The sequence below is a fragment of the Bombyx mori genome, chromosome 27, assembly GCF_030269925.1.
Source record: "Bombyx mori chromosome 27, ASM3026992v2".
Lineage (NCBI taxonomy): Eukaryota > Metazoa > Arthropoda > Insecta > Lepidoptera > Bombycidae > Bombyx > Bombyx mori.
Window position 1 is genome coordinate 7,744,852 of NC_085133.1, and position 20,531 is coordinate 7,765,382.

At 37.7% G+C, this 20,531-nt stretch overlaps 1 protein-coding gene across 7 annotated transcripts in view; it reads right to left on the bottom strand.

Annotated features, from left to right (window-relative positions):
* Positions 1 to 20,531, bottom strand: part of Treh-2 (trehalase-2) — a 95,556-nt gene that overhangs the window by 7,569 nt on the left and 67,456 nt on the right. For 4 of the 7 annotated variants that reach the window (XM_062676391.1, XM_062676390.1, XM_062676392.1 and 1 more), the window contains 10 exon segments: positions 20,168 to 20,323; positions 19,033 to 19,198; positions 17,940 to 18,092; positions 17,181 to 17,258; positions 16,209 to 16,321; positions 15,141 to 15,307; positions 13,673 to 13,843; positions 12,598 to 12,813; positions 11,452 to 11,560; positions 7,788 to 7,920 (listed from right to left, as the gene is read on the bottom strand). In XM_062676391.1, coding sequence (XP_062532375.1) covers positions 7,788 to 7,920; positions 11,452 to 11,560; positions 12,598 to 12,813; positions 13,673 to 13,843; positions 15,141 to 15,307; positions 16,209 to 16,321; positions 17,181 to 17,258; positions 17,940 to 18,092; positions 19,033 to 19,198; positions 20,168 to 20,323 — 1,462 coding nt within the window. 7 annotated transcript variants of the gene reach the window in all.

The window sequence follows — 20,531 nt, forward strand, 5'->3', positions numbered from 1 at the left end:
CCCAAAGGGGTCCACAGGTAATTTTAAGTTCGTCCTCCCATCTTCTTGGTTTGCGACCTCGGCTCCTCGCTCCATCCCTTGGGTACCATACTGTCACCTGTTTGCTCCATTTTTCCTTTTTGCAGCGGAGCATATGCCCTGCCCATCTCCATTTCAATTGATCAATACGTGACAGGATGTCTGTTAGTTTCGTTTTGCGCCTGATGTCTACACTTCTAACTTTGTCCTTTAGTTTCAAGCCTAGCATGCTCCTTTCCATACCCCTCTGACCTCTTGCTAGTTTGTCCCTATGATGTTTCGTCAAAGCCCAGGTTTCACAACCATATGTGATGCAGGGTAGGATACAGGTATCAAATGTCTTCTTCTTGATCTTAATGCCCAATTCCTGGCTTTTCATAATTTCTTTCAAGGCCCAATATTGTTTCCATCTGGTTGCAATTCTTTTGTCTATTTCTTTAGACATTTGGTCGTTGTGTGATATTATCTGGACAAGATATACATATTCCTCTACATATTCGAGTTTCTGTCCATTTATGGTTATATTTATGGGTATTGAATTTGTCATCATTTTAGTTTTGCTCGAGTTAATTTCTAGACCCACTTCTCTACTTTTTTCTGCTAGGGTTTGTGCCATGAATTCCAATAGTGATGATGATGATTCATCCGACCGATTTCGGCCATGGCGACCACTTTGACTCCTATCCGTCGATTTGGCGCTCGTGCGCTCGAAGATGGCTTATATAGCCTATCTTCAATCGTATCGGATCCTCTTCTAATAGAACTAGATCGTCTGCAAATCTTAGATGGTTCAATCTCGATCCGTTAATATTTAGCCCCAGATGTTCCCATTCCAATTTTCTGAACATTTGTTCTAGCACTGCTGTAAACAGCTTTGGTGACAGTGGGTCACCTTGCCGGACGCCCCTTTCGATTGGAAAAACATCTCCCATAGATTCCAATCTAATACTGGCTTTACTTTGGCTGTAGATCTTCTTGATGATGTTTATATAAATGTTTTGAATCCCCTGCTCTATCAAGCTTTGCCATACAAATTCATGTTTGAGGCTATCGAAAGCCTTAGAGTAATCTATAAAAGCTAGGTAAATAGTTTTGTTGTATTCATTGTATTTCTGTATAACCTGCTTAATTGTATGTATATGATCAATTGTACTAAAACCTTTCCTAAACCCTGCTTGTTCCACAGGTTGATTTTCATCGAGCCTCATTGATATTCTGTCTAAAATTACTTTAGCGAAGACTTTGTATACATTTGAGATGAGACATATGGGTCTGTAATTTACTTGTACATGTACATGTACTTAATGGATAGGCTAATATTTATATGAGTGTTGGACTCCTTAATAATAATGACAATAAATAATAATGTTAATTTTAAATGCCCAGCGAAGCGGGCGAGTGTATACGGCTAGTACCAAATAAAACGCGTCTAGTCCCCACCAATTACAAAGACAATTAACGCGTAATAAGCAAATGTTGCTTAAGCCAAAATCCCGCAGGCGGGTACCAATTTTTCTAATGAAATACGTACTTAACAATTGTTCACGATTGACTTCCACGGTGAAGGAATAACATCGTGTAATAAAAATGAAAACCCGCAAAATTATAATTTGCGTAATTACTGGTGGTAGGACCTCTTGTGAGTCCGCACGGGTAGGTACCACCGCCCCGCCTATTTCTGCCGTGAAGCAGTAATGCGTTTCGGTTTGAAGGGTGGGGCAGCCGTTGTAACTATACTGAGACCTTAGAACTTCTATCTCAAGGTGTGTGGCGCATTTACGTTGTAGATGTCTATGGGTTCCAGTAACCACTTAGCACCGGGTGGGCTGTGAGCTCGTCCACACATCTAGGCAAAAAAAAAGTGTTTTACCCCTCCATATAGTTTTTGTCTGAAGACGTACCGGATGCATTCTTTATGAACAAAAAGTGACTTTAGGTTATCGAAGTTGGATCGTTAGGTTATCGTTACTGGTGGTAGGACGTCTTGTGAGTCCGCACGGGTAGGTACCACCACCCTGCCTATTTCTGCCGTGAAGCAGTAATGGATTTCGGTTTGAACTTCGGTTTTTACGGATGTTCCGTTATAACTACTGAACCATGCATCCGATTGACTTGAAACTTGGTATCCATGTAGAAAAGACATGTACTTAATAGATAGGCTAATATTTATATGAGTGTTGGACCCCCTACACCAGTTGCGGGGGCTGTAATGATGAGAATGTTTGTGGGGGTGAGAAATAATAATGTTAATTTTAAATGCCTAGTATTATATAATATTCATTTGTATTTTTAATTTTACGCATTTGATAACGCCAACACGACAATGACAATTTAAATAGGAACTTTTTTTAAAAGCTTTGAAATCGCACTTCTTTTGTTTTTAATAATGTTCTAATATCCAGTTAGTTTTCCTTTATTATTGTATTATGTACTGATTAAATGAAATTGCCGAATTTCAACACGCGTTACTGGAAAAATAGCCAACAAGTTAGATAGATAAAAATCCTTACCTAGTTTTGTTTATTTCATTCAATAAAAGTTTATTTTATTGCAATTTTAATCTCTAATCTAACCTAATAGATAAGGCAGCCACAAAACTGTGAGATTTCTATATTGTATAATAATTAATTTATGGTACGTAATCACAGGAAATTAACCAAGGTCGTCGTAGGCAAGTGGTATTGTTAGCAAATTGATTTATAGCTGTAACAAAATAACTATACAAATGGCCAAGGTTGGGGTGTTTACGTCACTACTCAATGGTAAATATGATGATTTTATTTTGCACGGCATTTTGTACTTTACTCTCTTGGGATTAATTTCGTTTTAGAAATAGCAGCAATTAATTAGGTGTTGGATTTATGGTATGGTGCAATTTGGAAGAAGCGAGATGGTTTTTAGGAGTCTTGTTTTATTTTGCTGTTGGAGGTATCGTGATTAGTGTTCAGATAGAAGAAGCTCATGATCCATACAGTGTATAGAAGCTACTGACATATTTTCTCCTCCTAAGTAGAGTCCGTGAGCTCACCTACCAAAAAAAGGTAGGCTTGGAATCATTTTCACACACTACTCTCATAGCTTAGACCACACTCCCATAGAGCCGAGATCATTGTGTGTAATATCAGTAGTAGGTATTAGTTGTTTAATATCATCATCAGTGTGAGGGTGATGAGAGATGCGGGTATAGTAAATTCTTGTTGTAAACTTTTAGATCTAGGTCATTACTACATCATCATTATATTATTTAATTAGCATTAAGGTAAACTATTTAGGAGATACGGGTATGCAACATGACTTCCTAATCATAGTTCTCACTCAACTGTTTCACTACTATGAAATTTTTTTTTGAAGAATGTTTACTGGTAGCCCGAATGCCTTTTCAGTTTCACCAGGACAGATAGGCGAGCACGGGTTCAGCCAGGAGGGGTTACTGTGATCATATAGGACTGGTATTAACAGGCAGGATTGATGTTAGCCAAATCAAATTAAGAGAGGGATAATACCGAGGGGGAGCGACATTGCTCTTAAAACGATACATTCATCTTCGTAATTAAAGGTGCGTTTTATTTAGTACTAGCGACCCGCCCTCGCTTCGCTTCGGAAACTGTAATTTATTATTGATTTCTCCACTATTTAATAGATGTTATTATGCATATAAACCTTCCTCTTCAATCACTTTATCTATTAAAAAAAACCGCATCAAAATCCGTTGCGTAGTTTTAAAGATTTAAGCATACATAGGGACAGACAGATATATGAATAAAGAAAGCGACATTGTTTTACACTATATAGTGATTAACATCAACATTCTGATGTTTTTAATTCAACTTTAATTAGGTTTACTTCATTGAAATGGCTGAAGAAGTTTGTTAAGATATTTTTTCGAAATTTTAAACCTTAAAAACCTAATAACCTCCTGTAAATTTGCCAAAATGTCGCTTACATCAGCCTTAGCCATCAGGCTAATTAGCCTTTTACCCCTCGATATATTGTGATTCGAATATACCTTAGTCACTTAACCGTATACGTGTCTTATTAATACTTGCCCGATATATAGACTTAACAGTTCGGGAAAATCGATATTATATCTAGTTTTTTTAATAGTAATAGTTCATTCTGGTTACGGCTTCAGAGAAACCGGTATCTTTAGAATCTGTAAAGATTTATATTGAATTCTGAGTATTTTTCGATAATATTTATGAAGAATGAAAATCAGTAGCATTTATATTTTGAAAGGTAATTTATGTAATCGACTGATGCAGTCAGGACCCTGGATTCTGTGCTACTATACCAGAGGTGGTCAACTTGATTAGAACCAAGATCTACTGTCTACTGACGAGCACTCTGCGATCTACCAATGACCTTTCTTGCAATTTAATGAAACAATGTAATTCAGTATACAAATAAGCAGCATATGTTCTTTTATTAAAAAGATTAAAATAAACCTAAAATTATATAATAAAAGAGAACTATTGTGTAGAAGAGAGGATAAATAATATGACGTAATGGCTATTAACAAATTATACAAGATGAAGATGATGCGTGCAGCAATTGGTGATTACGTTGCGAAGTCTGTTCTATGTATTTATATTTTTTAACTTGCCACGATCGACTGAACGAATAGCCACGATTGACCGGTCAATCGCGAGCTACCGGTTGGCTACACCTGTACTATACCATCTCTATTAATGATTACCGGAAAGGACCAGAGATTGGTTGTTGAACTCATTAATCCAAACGAAATTCATCTCTACGACGTAATAATTAAGTGTTACCCGACAATTTTTGTAAAGGCGATCCTATACGAAGCAACAAGACCTGTCGTTTGAATAAGTACGGTTCCAATGTCGGGGTCAATTATAATAGGACACATAAATCACTCTGGAGAATGAGGATGTGTGGAGGTCAGGTAATGTTCTCGTATTTAATCACGGAACGCTATAAGATAGACAGCAGGACTATTTACAGGGAATTTGCACCATTTTGTTGAATTTAACAAAATATAATAACGAGAAATCCTCAAACCTCTATCGAGCTGGTGATAGTGAAGATTTTGTAACTGTATTAAAAAAGCTACAGAATTGAGAACCACCGAAATTTTGTTTTTCTGTTTTTATTTATTTATTGCTTAGGTGGGTGGACGAGCTCGTAACCTACTGGTATTGAGTGGTTACTGGAGCCCATAGACATCTACAACGCAAATGCGTCACCCACCTTGAGATATAAGCTCTAAGGTCTCAAAGCTACAACGGCCGCCCCACCCTTCAAACCGAAACGCATTACTGCTTCACGGCAGAAACAGGCAGGGTGGTGGTACCTACCCGCGCGGACTCACAAGAGGTCCTACCACCAGTAATCACGCAAATTATAATTTTGCGGGTTTGACTTTTATTACACGATGTTATTCCTGTCTACTGAGATTATACAGACTACAGAATAGTATCTGAACAAAGACATTTTTAACTCGAAACAAAATCGACTCGTATTTACTGCTGCGACCGACGGCAGTGAAAACCTTGTGTAAACACCACTATATTTATTTAAGATAATAATGAAATTAATTATAATATGACGTGTTCCGTGTTCGCAAATTTAATTAATGAGATGAGTTGATTACATACTGTTGATAGCTCGAACGTTCTAGATTGAAAAGCTAACATTGCTTTCCGGTTAGATACATCATCTAATGTAATTTGACTACTTTTTTTATTGCTTAGATGAATGGACGAGCTCACAGCACACCTGGTGTTAAGTGGTTACTGGAGCCCATAGACATCTACAACGTAAATGCGCCACACACCTTGAGATATAAATTCTGAGGTCTCAGTATAGTTACGACGGCTGCCCCACCCTTCAAACCGAAACGCATTACTGCTTCACGGCAGAAATAGGCAGGGTGGTGGTACCTACACATGCGGACTCACAAGAGCTCCTACCACCAGTATTTTTTTTTATCAAAATTCTACATTGTCAATCCTAAATTTGTATAATTGTAATAAAATACATCTAAAATTTGGACAGTAAACTCTTACTTAGTCTTAGTCTAATAGACTAGATTCTAACACTGTTGTATAACTTTATTTTTATACTGTGTGCAAGTTTTGTTTTGTGCATAAAGTATAAATAAATAAATAAAAGTGATTGTAATGTTTCTATTGTTATTGTTCAAATTACATGTAAATCGGAAAACGCCTACTTAATTAATATAAACAAAATTAAACAATATTCGATTTATTTTTATTGTACCACACCATAACCTAAAAACTACATCCGTAAAAGGTAAGAATCAAAATTAAATAATTTATATCGAACGATTACTATATTAATATAAATTAAATAAATAAACTTTGATGAAAATACTGATACTGAACTATCCTTATTATCACATGTTTTTAAATTTAATAAAAACAAAATATACAATTTTCCATATTAAAACAAAACAATTTATTGTTATACATAGTAAAACCTTTTTTTTAAATACATTGGTCGCATACTAGACCTTTAATAGGAATGTAGATTATATGGTAAATGTCCTTAAACAGTGCGATAGTAATGATTTACCACACATATCTCTTCACCACGAAAAATTTGAGACTTGAAATCCTAAAGTATTAAGTAAAGTCCCCAATTGACTATAAAAGAATACTGTTCACACCCTATTTATTTAAAAAATATATATATTCAATTATAGATTATTAATTGTACTCATGGTAAATCATTTATAAGTTAATAATTCGTCAAATAAAACTATAATAATAAAGGCAAGAAGCAAACATAATTTATGTTAGAAAAAATACATATTTTTTTAAACTATATATCAAAGGCATACGTTCAGATGGCGATTTCAATATTGAATATTGTAATACTAGTTTCTATCTAGCTCTTCTTTATCAAATACCAAATCGACCGTTATTAATAATATAAATTCAAATAAATAATTGGTTCAAAAATCATATTTTGCAGTAGAAAACAAAGGGAAACCAGATAAAAGCGTATATTTAAAAAAAAAGTACTTTCAACTTTGTATTTCTGTTCTAAAAATTCACCTCTGACAACTTGCAGATACTTCAGAGGTATTGTCAGATTGTAAATAAAATTTAGATTCGATTTGCCAATGAACAGTATTAAAAAAAAATAATTAAATCACTATCTTTTCACAAATGGCAACACTCAACGAACAAAAGTTGCCATGCACAATTAAAATGTATGTTTGAGAAGTCTAAGCTTGTATTATAACAGTACTAGATAAAAATAACAGTTCAAGGTCTAGTAAAATATTATAATTGTAAATAACAGAAAGATCTTACTTTTGGGTCTCATGACGCATCTACAGTATACAAATTGATATCTGTAACAAACAAACGAATTAGGTTATTAAAGTGAAAACTACATATCCGAGAATACAATAAGAGTTTTACGTAATTAGCAATTTCAATTATCACATTTTTCAGAGCCGTGCTTCGCAGAATCTACCACCGGGTCGGAATCGCGACCCACTTAGAAGATCCGGCGAGAAACTCAGTGGGCTGTGTCTATGGGTTAATTTGCTCGTCGAGCCCTTCGTCGCAAGCGACGGGTTCGACGAACACAGCGACCGATGCTTGAGGTACCTAAAAGCACCGTTACTGGATTGGGAGGATCCGAAATGACGTGTTTTGGGGTAGCACACGAGCATATGGCCCATCTTACAGTGGGCAACGTCACTCATGGACGATAGCAATGAGCTAAGCCCCAACAAAATAAGTACTTTTTTGCAATACCCACCTCACCCTAAAGTTCCAGCAGCCAAAGAAGCTAGGACCACTAGGAGCGCCGTGACTACGCCACCGGCGCCCACCCCGGCGCCGTAGACAGCGCCCGATTCCGCCGCCGTTCCGAAGTTGTCGGCTGCCGAGATTACGTCTGTCAAAGAGGCCCCCGGTCAGCGCACTGCGCCAGCGGCCGGCTCATCCATACCCACGATTATGTAGCTTTGTCACGAATTTGTCAATATCGACAACAATATTTTTTTTGTTTTTTTAACGTCTACCCTCTACTATTTCAATATTGCCAGATGAAAAACAAAAAACAAAAACTATACAAGGAAATGTATAAAATACGAACCGGAATACCAAAGTTAATTAATACAATAATAAAAACAGTGCGGTCAGGAATTTGTCAATATCGACAACAATATTTTTTTGTTTTTAACTTCTACCCTCTACTATTTCAATATTGCCAGATGAAAAACAAAAAAAAAAGTATACAAGAAAATGAATAAAATACGAACCAGAATACCAAAGTTAATTATAATTAATAATAAAAATACTACAAATTAAAAAATATTTAAAAACAAATTATGTGCATATCTTCAAAACTACTATACAAGACAAGCTACAAAACCCATAGTTTAGACATGACCCGACCACTTGCATGCAGTGCTGAATAATATAAAAATAAAGATTTGATATTGAAATACTTAATTTTTTAGGTTCAATAAACAGATTGAAATAAATTCGAAATAATCAACATATTTCAATACCAAGGTCTTAAAACAAGCAAATATGTGTTAATTAACATATGTTTTCTGAAATATAAAATTAATATAATATTATGTATATTATTTAGCTTTCTTTGTTTGTGTTGTATAGTTTATGCGAATGACTTTAAATTTTTAAACTTTTCTTAGAGTTGTAAGGAGTTTGAGGTATGAGGTCGAAGTTCAGATCGCGCATTGCGTGCGGGTCTCTTCGAGCTGGAATATATTACTGCTTTACCAGAAAATCTGTCTATAGATTATTGATGCGAGAATTCGTCGATTAAGACAAGTGAACTAACCCATAGACACAGCCCACTGAGTTTCTTGTCAGATTTTCTCAGGTTTTTTTTTATTGCTTACATGGGTGGACGAGTTCACAGCCCACCTGATGTTAAGTGGTTACTGGAACCCATAGGCATCCACAACGTAAATGCGCCACCCAACTTGAGATATAAGTTCTAAGGTCTCAAGTATGTTTACAACGGTTGCCCCACCCTTCAAACCGAAACGCATTACTGCTTCACGGCAGAAATAGGCAGGGTAATGGTCCAACCATGCGGACTCACAAGAGGTCCTACCACCTACTGGCGATTCCGATTCTGTGGTAGATTCTGCGAAGCACTACTCTTGCCAGAGCTAGTGTTAGAAAATTGTTTCAGGTTGAGCCGGTTATTCACCTACCAGTCACAGTGTAGTTGGAATATCCCCTTAAACCACCAGCGATAAAAGGAATAAAAAAAAAACGATTCCCACAACACTATGTAGCATCAATAATTATCTTTTCACTTGCATTATGTATGCATCAAAAACTTATAACCAGACATTCGATATTTGTACAGACGTTGTAATTACAATGAAGTTAATATATACACACATAAAAATAAATATTTGTAGGTGTACATATTGTAAAGTACAAAAAATAATATAAAGGCAGTATTAGTGCAAAACATATATACAAATTTAGGTTAAAAATATACAACAAAAGCATAAATTAGGATCTATTAGTCACAAGGATTAATAGTGTGTGTGTGCTTGTTTTTACTATCGCGTGTAGTTTTTTGTTGGTCTCCAAACTGCTAGAACTTAAAGAATCATTTAATGAAATTATTATAAAAAAAAAAACTAACTACTATATACAATACAACAAATACTATACTAAACTAATACCAACTATTTTTAACACAAAACGACAATTTAATGAATGAACGTACCTATGTAGTCAATGACTTCCACGGTGAACGAGTGAGCGAATGAATGAACAAAACATTAAAAAGGTATTAAAAACAATTAAAAATGAAATCCATAATTAAATATGACTATGTACATACTATTTTTTATAAATCAAAAAGTAACAAGACCAGTAAGTAAACTAGTACAATACGTTTTTAAATTACTTTCAAATAATCCCATATAGAATGAGTTGAATAATGTTATTTCCTAAATCTAATCCGATGTTAAGTAAATTATGCAAAAACGATTTTGCGTTCAACGAGGGACTTCGACTTAACAATAAAAAAAACCGTTACCTTGATTAAATTAAATCATAGATTAATAATAGCGATTTTAAAAATTATCAGCATAACTATCCATGCAATAGAGTTATTGTTGGCGTAAATCACAGATTAATAATATCCATTTTAAAATTTATTAGCATAATCGGCCATGCAATAGTGTAATAAACTTTAGTCTAATCTGTGCTATCACAGTTCGATCTAACTAGCACTAAATACTGGTAGTGTTGTGATTTCGCAAGAGTATTTGCCACCATACATCTGCTGAGAAGCAGCCATGCTTGTTTGAAGGTTGGGAATTTTATACCATTGAGACTAAGACCTTGCTTGTCGAGATATATGGGACGTGGCTTTTATGCCATGTCTATGGACTTTTGTAACCATCTTGATACCAGATATGTCGTTCATCCATCTACACAATAAAAACAAAAACCGTTGGAAAGGAAAATAAAGGGGCGAGTGGAGAAGTAATACAGGTAATCCTCCTATAACACGGTAGATACTTTCATACAAAGTTCCGCGTAGTGCGAAACCGTGTTATATGAGAAGCCAGTACAAAAAGGAGAGTATTTTTTCTGAATGAAACATTTCAACTATACCTTTATTTATTTTTTACCTATTATACACAAAAAATAAGCAGTCAAATTTCAGTTATGCCCGTATATTGTGTGTTCATAATATATAATGTAATTTTCTAAATAATTATAAACAAAAATCTCTTTATCGTGTTGTAGAAGTATCGTGTTATAAGAGGGCTTTGGGGATTTTTTCTTTTCGCGTTAGAGTCAAACCGTGTTGTAAAATACCGTGTTATAGTGGGGTTACCTGTATTTCATTGGGAATTTATAGAAAAATGTTTATAATTCAGTACAGTAAAAGCTCCTTATTCGCGCTTCCTTAATTCGAGTTTTCACTATTTGCGGATTTAAAAAAATGCAATCCAGTTCCTATATTCGCGGCTAAAGGTTTTTTAATTCGCGGATCTAATAGATACATCGGTACATAAGCTATGATAAAAAAGATTAAAATAAGTACGTATCCAACCGAACTTCTTTTGTAAGCGCGCTATTCCATATTCACGTTATCCATATTCGCGAACTAATTACGGAACATATACCGAGCGTATAATGAGATTTTACTGCACGAAATAATAAGTAATGAACTATTATTTTACGTCACTACTTAATTAATTTGACTACTTAATAAAACCCCACTTAACGAGTGCGCGCGCCAAGCCTCAGTTGGCAAACTATGGAGAACATCTGTCAAGGCTTTAATAAACAAGAATTCCACATCACACGATGATGATGATGACTTAATTAATTTCTAATAGGTATTATTTATGGATTTTTTAATATCAGACTGTAAGTTAGCTGTGAGTTTTTTTTTTTTAAATCCTCTTACCTCCATATCTATTTAGGAGCGACATCACAACGCCATTGCTCCATCCGAAGCCGGTTTGGACGACGTATTCTCCGCCGCCACCCAGCCCGCCCAGAATCGTGGCGTCGTACTGTTGTGACATTCATTTGAGACTTATATTACTTATACTTAGAGGAAGAGAAGCATACGGCCCACCAAGCATTTTCACGGTGGGTGGCGCATTTACGTTGTAGATGTCTACGGGCTCCAGTAACCACTTAACACCAGGTGGGCTATGAGCTCGTCCACCCACCTAAGCCATAAAAAAAAACCTAACGGTGAGTGGTTATCGTCACTCATGGATGTCAACAATGCCAGGCGTAAAGTCAATTTAACACTCTCCACAAGCCTCGTTTGAGTTTGAGTACTATCTTTTATTGCCCTTGTAGGCAGACGAGCATACGGCTGACCTGATGGTGACTGGTCACCGTGGCCCATGGACTTCAGCAATGCCAGGAGCAGAGCCAAGCCGCTGCTTACCGAAAACAAAGTGAGGGATTATACGGGTGAGCGATTCTGGTTTCCGAGAGCCAATGACATAGCCAGCCTATCCTATTTATTCTTCCTCATTCTTGTTTGTGAATTGCTACGAGTTTATCTCGTGGTATAGTGGAACCCAAGTCTTCTGGAGACACTCCCACATCTGACTCGTAGCTGAAGCAACCCGCTTTTATTTCCCTACCTAATTTATCTTCCTTCCTTTAATCCCCACTTCTAAGATCTGGTTGGAGTACCAAGCAATGAAATAGCGAAAATGAGGATTTCGAATTATTCAACTCGAGTACACATTTAATTTGTTTTTTTCTATGAACTTCGACAACAATTTTTTTTAATGCTTAGATAGGTGGACGAGCTCACAGCTCACCTGGTGTTAAGTGGTTACTGGAGCCGATAGACATCTACAACGTAAATGCGCCACCAACCTTGAGATATAAGTTCTAAGGTCTCAAGTATAGTTACAACGGCTGCCCCACCCTTCAAACCGAAACGCACTACTGCTTCACGGCAGAAATAGGTAGGGCGGTGGTGCCTACCCGCGCGGACTCACAAGAGGTCCTATCACCAGTACGGGTTTTTCGTGAGCAAGTCTGTTCATTTGCATCAGTAAAAGTATTTATGAAAACCTACCTTCTCCAGCATGGCGGCCTTCTGCTTCCAGACTTCAAAGTTACTTCGCACCCACTTAGTGGCGAGTTCGGTGGCGTATCTCATCGCCTCCGGGTGCCCGGTGTTGGCTAGGCCCATTATGACGATGTACTGAAGGGGCGGCCACGCGTTGGGATAGTCCCACTGTTCGCCGGTGTGTTCGAACGTTGTTGGGATTCCGCCTTCGAAGATATCCATCTAGGGGACGGATTACAACAAATAAGAAACGTCCGTGGTTCTACGGCATCTTTGGGTGGCGGCATTTACGAAACCCATACACATCTGGGTTCCGGTAACCACTAAACACCAGATGAACCGTAAGCTCGTCCACCAATCTAAGCAAAAAAAAAGAACAGAAAAACAAAATTTCGATGGTTCTCTATTCTGTAGCTTTTTGTGGAAAATCACTTTGATACAGTTACAAAGTCTTCATTATCACCAACCAGTTCGATAGAGTTTTGAGGATTTCTCGTTATTAAATTTTGTTCAAAGCAACAAAATGATGCAAATTCCCTGTAAATAGTCCTGCTGTGTATCTTATACTTACCACTAAGCACACAGGTGGGCTGTAAGCTCGCCCGCCCATCAAAAAACAAGAGGAAAAAAACTGACCAAGCAATAATGAAAAAACTTTGAGAGTGGTAGAGATATTCAATTTTTTGCAAGTGTGATTGGCGGTCTCATGAGAACGAAAAAGGCAATTAATCAGATATTTACCATCACAACATCAAATCTTATTACTAAAACCAGGTTACTGCGAGAGGTCAAGTTAATAAATAAAATGTGTGTGTATGTGCAAGTCACACACAGTAGAAGTGAAACTTAAAGGCGCTCCGAGAGCCACGACAGCGTGCACGGACGTCAAAAACACACTGAACTAGTCGGGGACGCGAGACCATGTGGAGCGCTTCGTGATTTGTCGGCGCCGCTCGGAGCCGCTTCGGCCAGCCAATCGCGGCACACTTATCTATTCGTTCCGTTTCTTTTCGTTTCATCGAGTTTGAAATCACACACAACGACTCTAAAGAAGTTTAACTTCAAAAATTTGATCACGTACCTTGACTTTATCCAAATAATTGACGACTCTATTCACGAAGTAATCCTTTCTCGCTTTATCGTAGCTGCCGGCCCAGAGCGGAGACAGGTTGGATGGGTAAAAGTAGTCTCTCCTGCGACTAGACTCGAGGCTGTAGTCCAACCAAACTCCCACGTCTTCGTGCCACAGTAGCTGCAGGAAGATCAAGGATATTTTTACCCATCGTTTAATTATATCAGAGGCCCATTATGCGTATTACATCTCACACGCAGACGCACACGCACACGTACACAGACGCGCACACGCACACGCACGCACGCACGTACGCACGCACGCACGCACGCACGCACGCACGCACGCACGCACGCACGCACGCACACACACACACACACACACACACACACACACACACACACACACCAAGACATCCTTAATCCAATATGGTAGCAATAAAATTTCTCCAATTTCTTATAGTACATTACATTAATAGATTAAAATACGTTTTTACATTGAACTAGTGGTCCCGCAGAAGTCGAAATTCGACTTTAATCCATTGAAATTTTATTTTTAAGCACTATTATGGTTCTATTGTCAAATACTATGGTACTTATATAATATAATCACACATTTCGCCAAAACTACACTATACATACATAATAATAAAGACAAACAATATTCATCTATTCTCAATTTGACCACAGACTTTAAACACTTAACAAAAGTTTGACAATTGACAATAAACAAAGAGTATATTTATATATTATTATGTGTTGTGTCAAATACATGGTAGTGTGTGTAATGTTTTCTTTATTGATTTAATTATTTTATGCATTATTTTAAAGAAATATTACCTAGCGTTGTTCACTTCTTCTCTACATTCTCTATAAGTGTGGGAAATTTCATACTCCTCCGTCCGCGCAATTTTCGTAAAAAGGGATACAAGGTTTTTGCTTCACGTATTAATATATAGATAGTGGTCCCCTCCAGTAGTCGAAATTAGACTTTAATTAATTTTAATTATAAGTTTGTACATTTTTATACTTTTATGGTCACAATTCTATGATCATCATTTCTCTTATAATCATTATTCTACAATCACAGATTTCACCAAGACTTCGCTATAGACATATAATATTAAAGACAAACAATAATTAATCTATTCTCAATTAGACCACAGACTTTGATAATAAACAAAAGAGTATATATGCACGTGTGTGTCAAATACATGGTAGTGTGTGTAATGTTTTTTTTAAATTGATTTAATGTATTTCTATCAACAATAAAAAAAAAATACATTTTGCACTCTTTCTCTGTGTTTTCTATAAGTGTGGGAAATTTCATACTCCTCCCTCTGCGCAATTTTCTTAAAAAGGGGTACCAAATTTTTGCTTTACGTGTTAATATATTAAATATAGATTAGTTTAATAGATAATTGATATACGATTTTATGACAATTGTCGAATGATTATAATATAATATTTAGGAATACCTCTTCGATAGCTTCCATGAAGTCATCGTGTATCCGCCTATAGTAAGATGCTTTCTCCTCATTTTGAAGGCGGGTGTGGTACTCCATCATGAGCTGCGCATTCCAACACAAGATCGCGTTGAGGTCGACGGGAATTATCGACCTCACCTTCAAATTAGTTAGATTACCTAAAATGTGAAGGTAGAATTTACTGATGGTACATCGTTGCTTCAGGCCTAATAATGTCGGTCTTCAGACATATGGATGATATTACAATCATTTTTTACTGGTGGTAGGACCTCTTGTGAGTCCGCGCGGGTAGGTACTATCGCCCCGCCTATTTCTGCCGTGAAGCAGTAATGTGTTTCGGTTAGAAGGATCGAGCAGCCGTTGTAGCTATACTGGGACCTTAGAACTTACATCTCAAGGTGGGTGGCTCATTTACGTTGTAAATGTCTATGGGCTGCAGTAACCACTTAACACCAGGTGGGCTGTGAGCCCATCCACCCATCAAGCAATAAATAAATAAAATATGTATCTCCTGCGAAATCACTACTAAACAATAAAGATACATTGTTGTTTAGTAAGCTCATACTTCGCACAAAGCAATGTAAAGTCAATTTAAGCGCCACCGCGTTCATTCGAGGCCATTGACCCCTCGTCTGTTCATTATTAATTGCGATACATTGCGTGCTGAGCACAAAACTTTAGTCATTAACTTCAAATGTTATTTTTGTGGTTTTGTATAAGTTAAACAAATTTTAATAGTTTTATAAATTAATACCACGCTTTTTTACAATAAAATAATTTTTTCTTACACTATTTTTCAAAAAAAAATTCATTTTTTAGTTGGATTTTATATAAAAGCGTATTCTTTTTAAACTATTATTTATTTTCAATTTTTTAGTTGAATTTCAACTGTCTCAATTATATTTTTTAAATATTGAATTGTCATCGGGCCTTAATAAGTATACCAAATTTCGAGTTAATCCGACGTTTTGAAGGGGGTCAAAATCGTGTTCAAAGATTCCGTTACATATTAACATACATACGTCTGAAGCTAATAAAAGCGTATTAAAAATCACTCACCTTTATTGGTTCCGTTCAGTATGAACCATCGTGATGAGAAATCCCAGCCGGATTCAGCGGCTGCCTTCAATTCAGCGTACAATTCTTCTTTCTTCTCAGTTGTGTCAAAATGTCTGCGTATATACAAATGAATCATAAGCCTCGTTTAAATGGTCCCAATAAAGTAATCTTTTTTGTTATTGCCTAGATGGTTGGACGATTTCACGGCCCACCTGGTGTTAAATGGTTAACGGTGCCCATAAGCATCTACAACAGTGTTTCCCAACTTTTTTTGTGGCATGCCCCACTGTAACATTTCTAAAACTTTAATGTCCCCCCATACGTAATTACTAATATTAAAAAATTGATTTGTGCACTTAAGGAACATAAATGATAGGTTTTAGGAAGAAATCACTATGAAATTATTATCAAAACACAGTAAGTAATATTTCAAAACATATAATAAAAAACTGAAATTCAAATTCAAACTAATTTAAATACAGATTTTCTATATTAATTTAGTGCGATTGCCCCCCTTTTTTTATCAAATTGCTTCTTTGTGAGGCGTGGTCCCCACGTTGAGAAACACCGGTCTACAGCGTAAATGCCGATATCCACCATAAGATATGAATTCTAAGATCTCAGTTTTTACAGCACAACGGCTGCTCCGCCTTTCAAACAGAAACGCATTACTGCTTCACGGCAGAAATAGGCAGGGCGGTAGTATCTACCTGTGCAGACTCACAAGAGATCCTACCACCAGTAATTACGTAAATTATAATTTTGCGGGATTGATTTTTATTACACGATGTTATTCCTTCACCGTGGAAGTCAACCGTGAACATTTGTTAAGTACGTATTTCATTAGAAAAATTGGTACCCGCCTGCGGGATTCGAACACCGGTGCATCGCTACATACGAATGCACCGGACGTCTTATCTTTTAGGCCGCGACGACTTACAATGGTATTCGTAGTGTGTTCAGAACGCTCACCTAGCACAGTCGACGTCTTCTTTGTAGCTCTCCGGCCTCGGACCCTGAGAATTATCCATGTACATCGCCATTTTCAATCTGAAAAACAAGATTACGAAATGTAAAAGAACGCCTTAACCTACAGTTAAGTGACAAGGAACCCATAGACACAGCCCACTGAGTTACTTGCCGGATATTCTCAGTGGGTCGCGTTTCCGATCCGGTGATAGATTCTGCGAAGCACTGCTCTTGCTAGGGCCGGTGTTAGCAACACTCCGGTTTGAGCTCCGAGAGCTCACCTACACGTCAAGGCGAAGCTGAAATAGCCTCTCAAGGCTATTAGCATGGGAAGGGAAAAAAAGAGACAAGTTTTTTATTGAGATTTGCGGGTAGATTATCCTATAAATTATCGACTAAGATTACGACCAAATCGACGATTGGTCGGATCTAGTTTACATCACAACGTAAATTAGGTTTAGTTTAGAGGGTTCCATGGTGTACTGACCTAGGTTCTAGGTTTTCACCTAGGAAAGGACCGGATTAGGTGGGCTTCTTTTGAACGCGGTTCGCAGTCGTGGGTCCCGAAGTAAAGAATACGGTAGCCATATCAGCTATGCTATGAAGACTTCAACCATATGTCGTACTTAGACTGCGACAGTAATGCAATGATGTCCATGGGCTACAGCAATCATATAAAATAACTGTTTGATCGCCTAGAGCAATGGCAAAAAATTGCATAATGCATAGTCAAAACCTAAATAAGCATCAATCGATTCGTACTTCTTCCCTTCGTGGTTAATTTCGATGGTGTGATTCGTCATCCAGTAGTCGAACTCTTTGTCCAGGGTGTGGATGTGCTCCCTCAGGTATTCCAGGTCATCGGTGTCTTCCATTAGCAGCTGCACCATCGGTATCAGAAGGGGAGGTTGAGATCTGATGAAAGATATTGTGAGATTCATCAAGGGTTAGCTAAAATCTAGCACGACCTGCGAACATTGTATTCGGGTACGGACCAATTGACACTATCTCGATCAGCTACGCTGGCATAGCGCTCTAAGACTACCAGCTTAGGTAGGGAAAAAGAAACGCTGGTTATTTCTGTATCATTATTAATACACAACAAAGGACTGTCCAACTAAATTTGTTCCACTTTGAGACATAAAATTGACATTGGACAATAATATTACCCTACAAACGCATGAAAGAAGAAATAGGCACTGATTCTAAACACCAATCTAGAGAACTAGATACATTATCTAATGATGTTAGGGAGTGTTAAAAGACACAGTGGGAGATGTACCCATTATGTCTATTTCTGACGCGATTAATGTTTCGCGTTGGAAACAGGCTTTGTTTTTAGGCACTAATACGGAAAACTAGACACTTCACTGGTGGCAGGACGTCTTGTGAGTCCGCACGGGTAGGTACCACCACCCCGCCTATTTCTGCCGTGAAGCAGTAATGCGTTTCGGTTTGAAGGGCAGCCGTTGTAACTATGCTAAGACCTTAGAACTCATATCTCAAGGTGGGTGGCGGCGATTACGTTGTAGATGTCTATGGATTACGGTAAACACTTAACACCAGGTGAGCTGCAGCTCGTTTACCGATCTATGCAAAAAAACATAATGTTTGGGAGCGTTACAAGCCACACTAGAAGGTATATCCAACTTGACTATTTCTGCTGCAGAGCAGACCGGTTCCAATATTAGGGTTAACTTTTATTCAAATAAAGTTGATACTTGTCCTTTGGTCTTAATGTGACGTTACTTATGGACCGGTAACAGCTTAACATCAAAGAGCCCGCGAGCCACTCTACCGAAATACGTCAATAAACGTATCAAATGGTTTTTATGAGGAAAAAGATTTATCGTACCTCATAAGATAATAAATTCTGCCGCCATTCGGTATGAAGCCGTATCTATCGACTATGCTGAGTAAATTGTTGACCATGCCCTTCGCTGTGGTCCTCATCTCCGAGAGCAGCAGACCTTTGATGATCCAGTATGAGTCCCAGTAGTAGAACTCACGGAAACGACCACCTGTACAATAATCACATATCATTACGGATTCCATTAACGGTGCTTTTAGGTACCACAAGCACCGGTCACCGTTCTCGTCGAACCCGTCGCTTGCGACCAAGGGCTCGACGAGTGAATTAACCCACAGAAACTCAGTGGGAGTTTCTTGCCGGATCTTCTCAGTGGGTCGCGTTTCCGATCCGGTGATAGATTCTGCAAAGTACTGCTCATGCTAGGGTCAGTGTTAGCAACGCTCCGGTTTGAGCCCCGTGAGCTCACCTACACGTCAAGGAAAAGCTGAAATAGCCTATCATGGCTATCAGCATAGGTAGGGGAAAAAAAAGAGAAACTCGTGGAGTAGGATGGCGAAAGGGAAGGCAGCACTTTCGGTCTCTTTGTCCTCACAGAGTTTTGTCTCAGCGGGAACGGAAAATTTACTGTACATTTATTAATTACGTTTCAATTACTTCCACTGCACCGACTCCACACATGAAGTTAGGATCCGATTGTACAAGCCCCGTTACAAAATAAGGTAGACTGGATCGGACTTCCATTTCACGTTCTAGGCGTGTAGAAGATCTAACGAAGCCGACCCTGTAATAAATGACCGCCCACAATGGATGTCCACACCCCAACTTGATATTCAATAAATCAGCCCAACCTCTGTGCTTAGTGCGAGTTTTTTAACGTAAGTAACTAACTACTTGATACCTTAGAACTCATATCTCAAGGTGGATGGCGCATTTACGTTGTAGAAGTCTATAGGCTCCAGTAACCACTTCAGACCAGGTGGGCTGTGAGCTCGTCCACCCATCTAAGCAATAAAAAAAAATGTTCTCGATAGCGTAAAAGTTAACTAAAATTTGTATGCAGTTGGAACAGCGCCCCTAGCGGCAAACGTTCCAACTTCGTACAAATTTGAGTTAACTTTTACGCTATCGAGAACGTTAAAAAACTCGCACTAAGCATACTGTATATCAGTAAACTCACCTGGAACAATAAAAGGTTGCTCCACGTATATAATGGAGTATAAGTCTGGACTCTCTTTGACTGCTTCCTTCATCTTCCTCCCGAGATCGAGCCATAAATCGTTCAAGGCTGATGCCCATTTGTGCAACAACGGATCCTTGATTTTAGCAAGAAATCCTGTGAATGAAACGCGATTCTAATTAATAGAATAACGGTCATATAATATATACAGTCAAATACACGTGTGTTCAAAACCTATGTTCGACTTGTGCAATGAGAAAAATCGATGATAAAACGATACTCTTTTTTCATTTCAAGTCATCAGGACCTAAAGGATAAGACGTCCGGTGTTGTATCTAATCCCGCCAGCGAGTACTAATTTTTC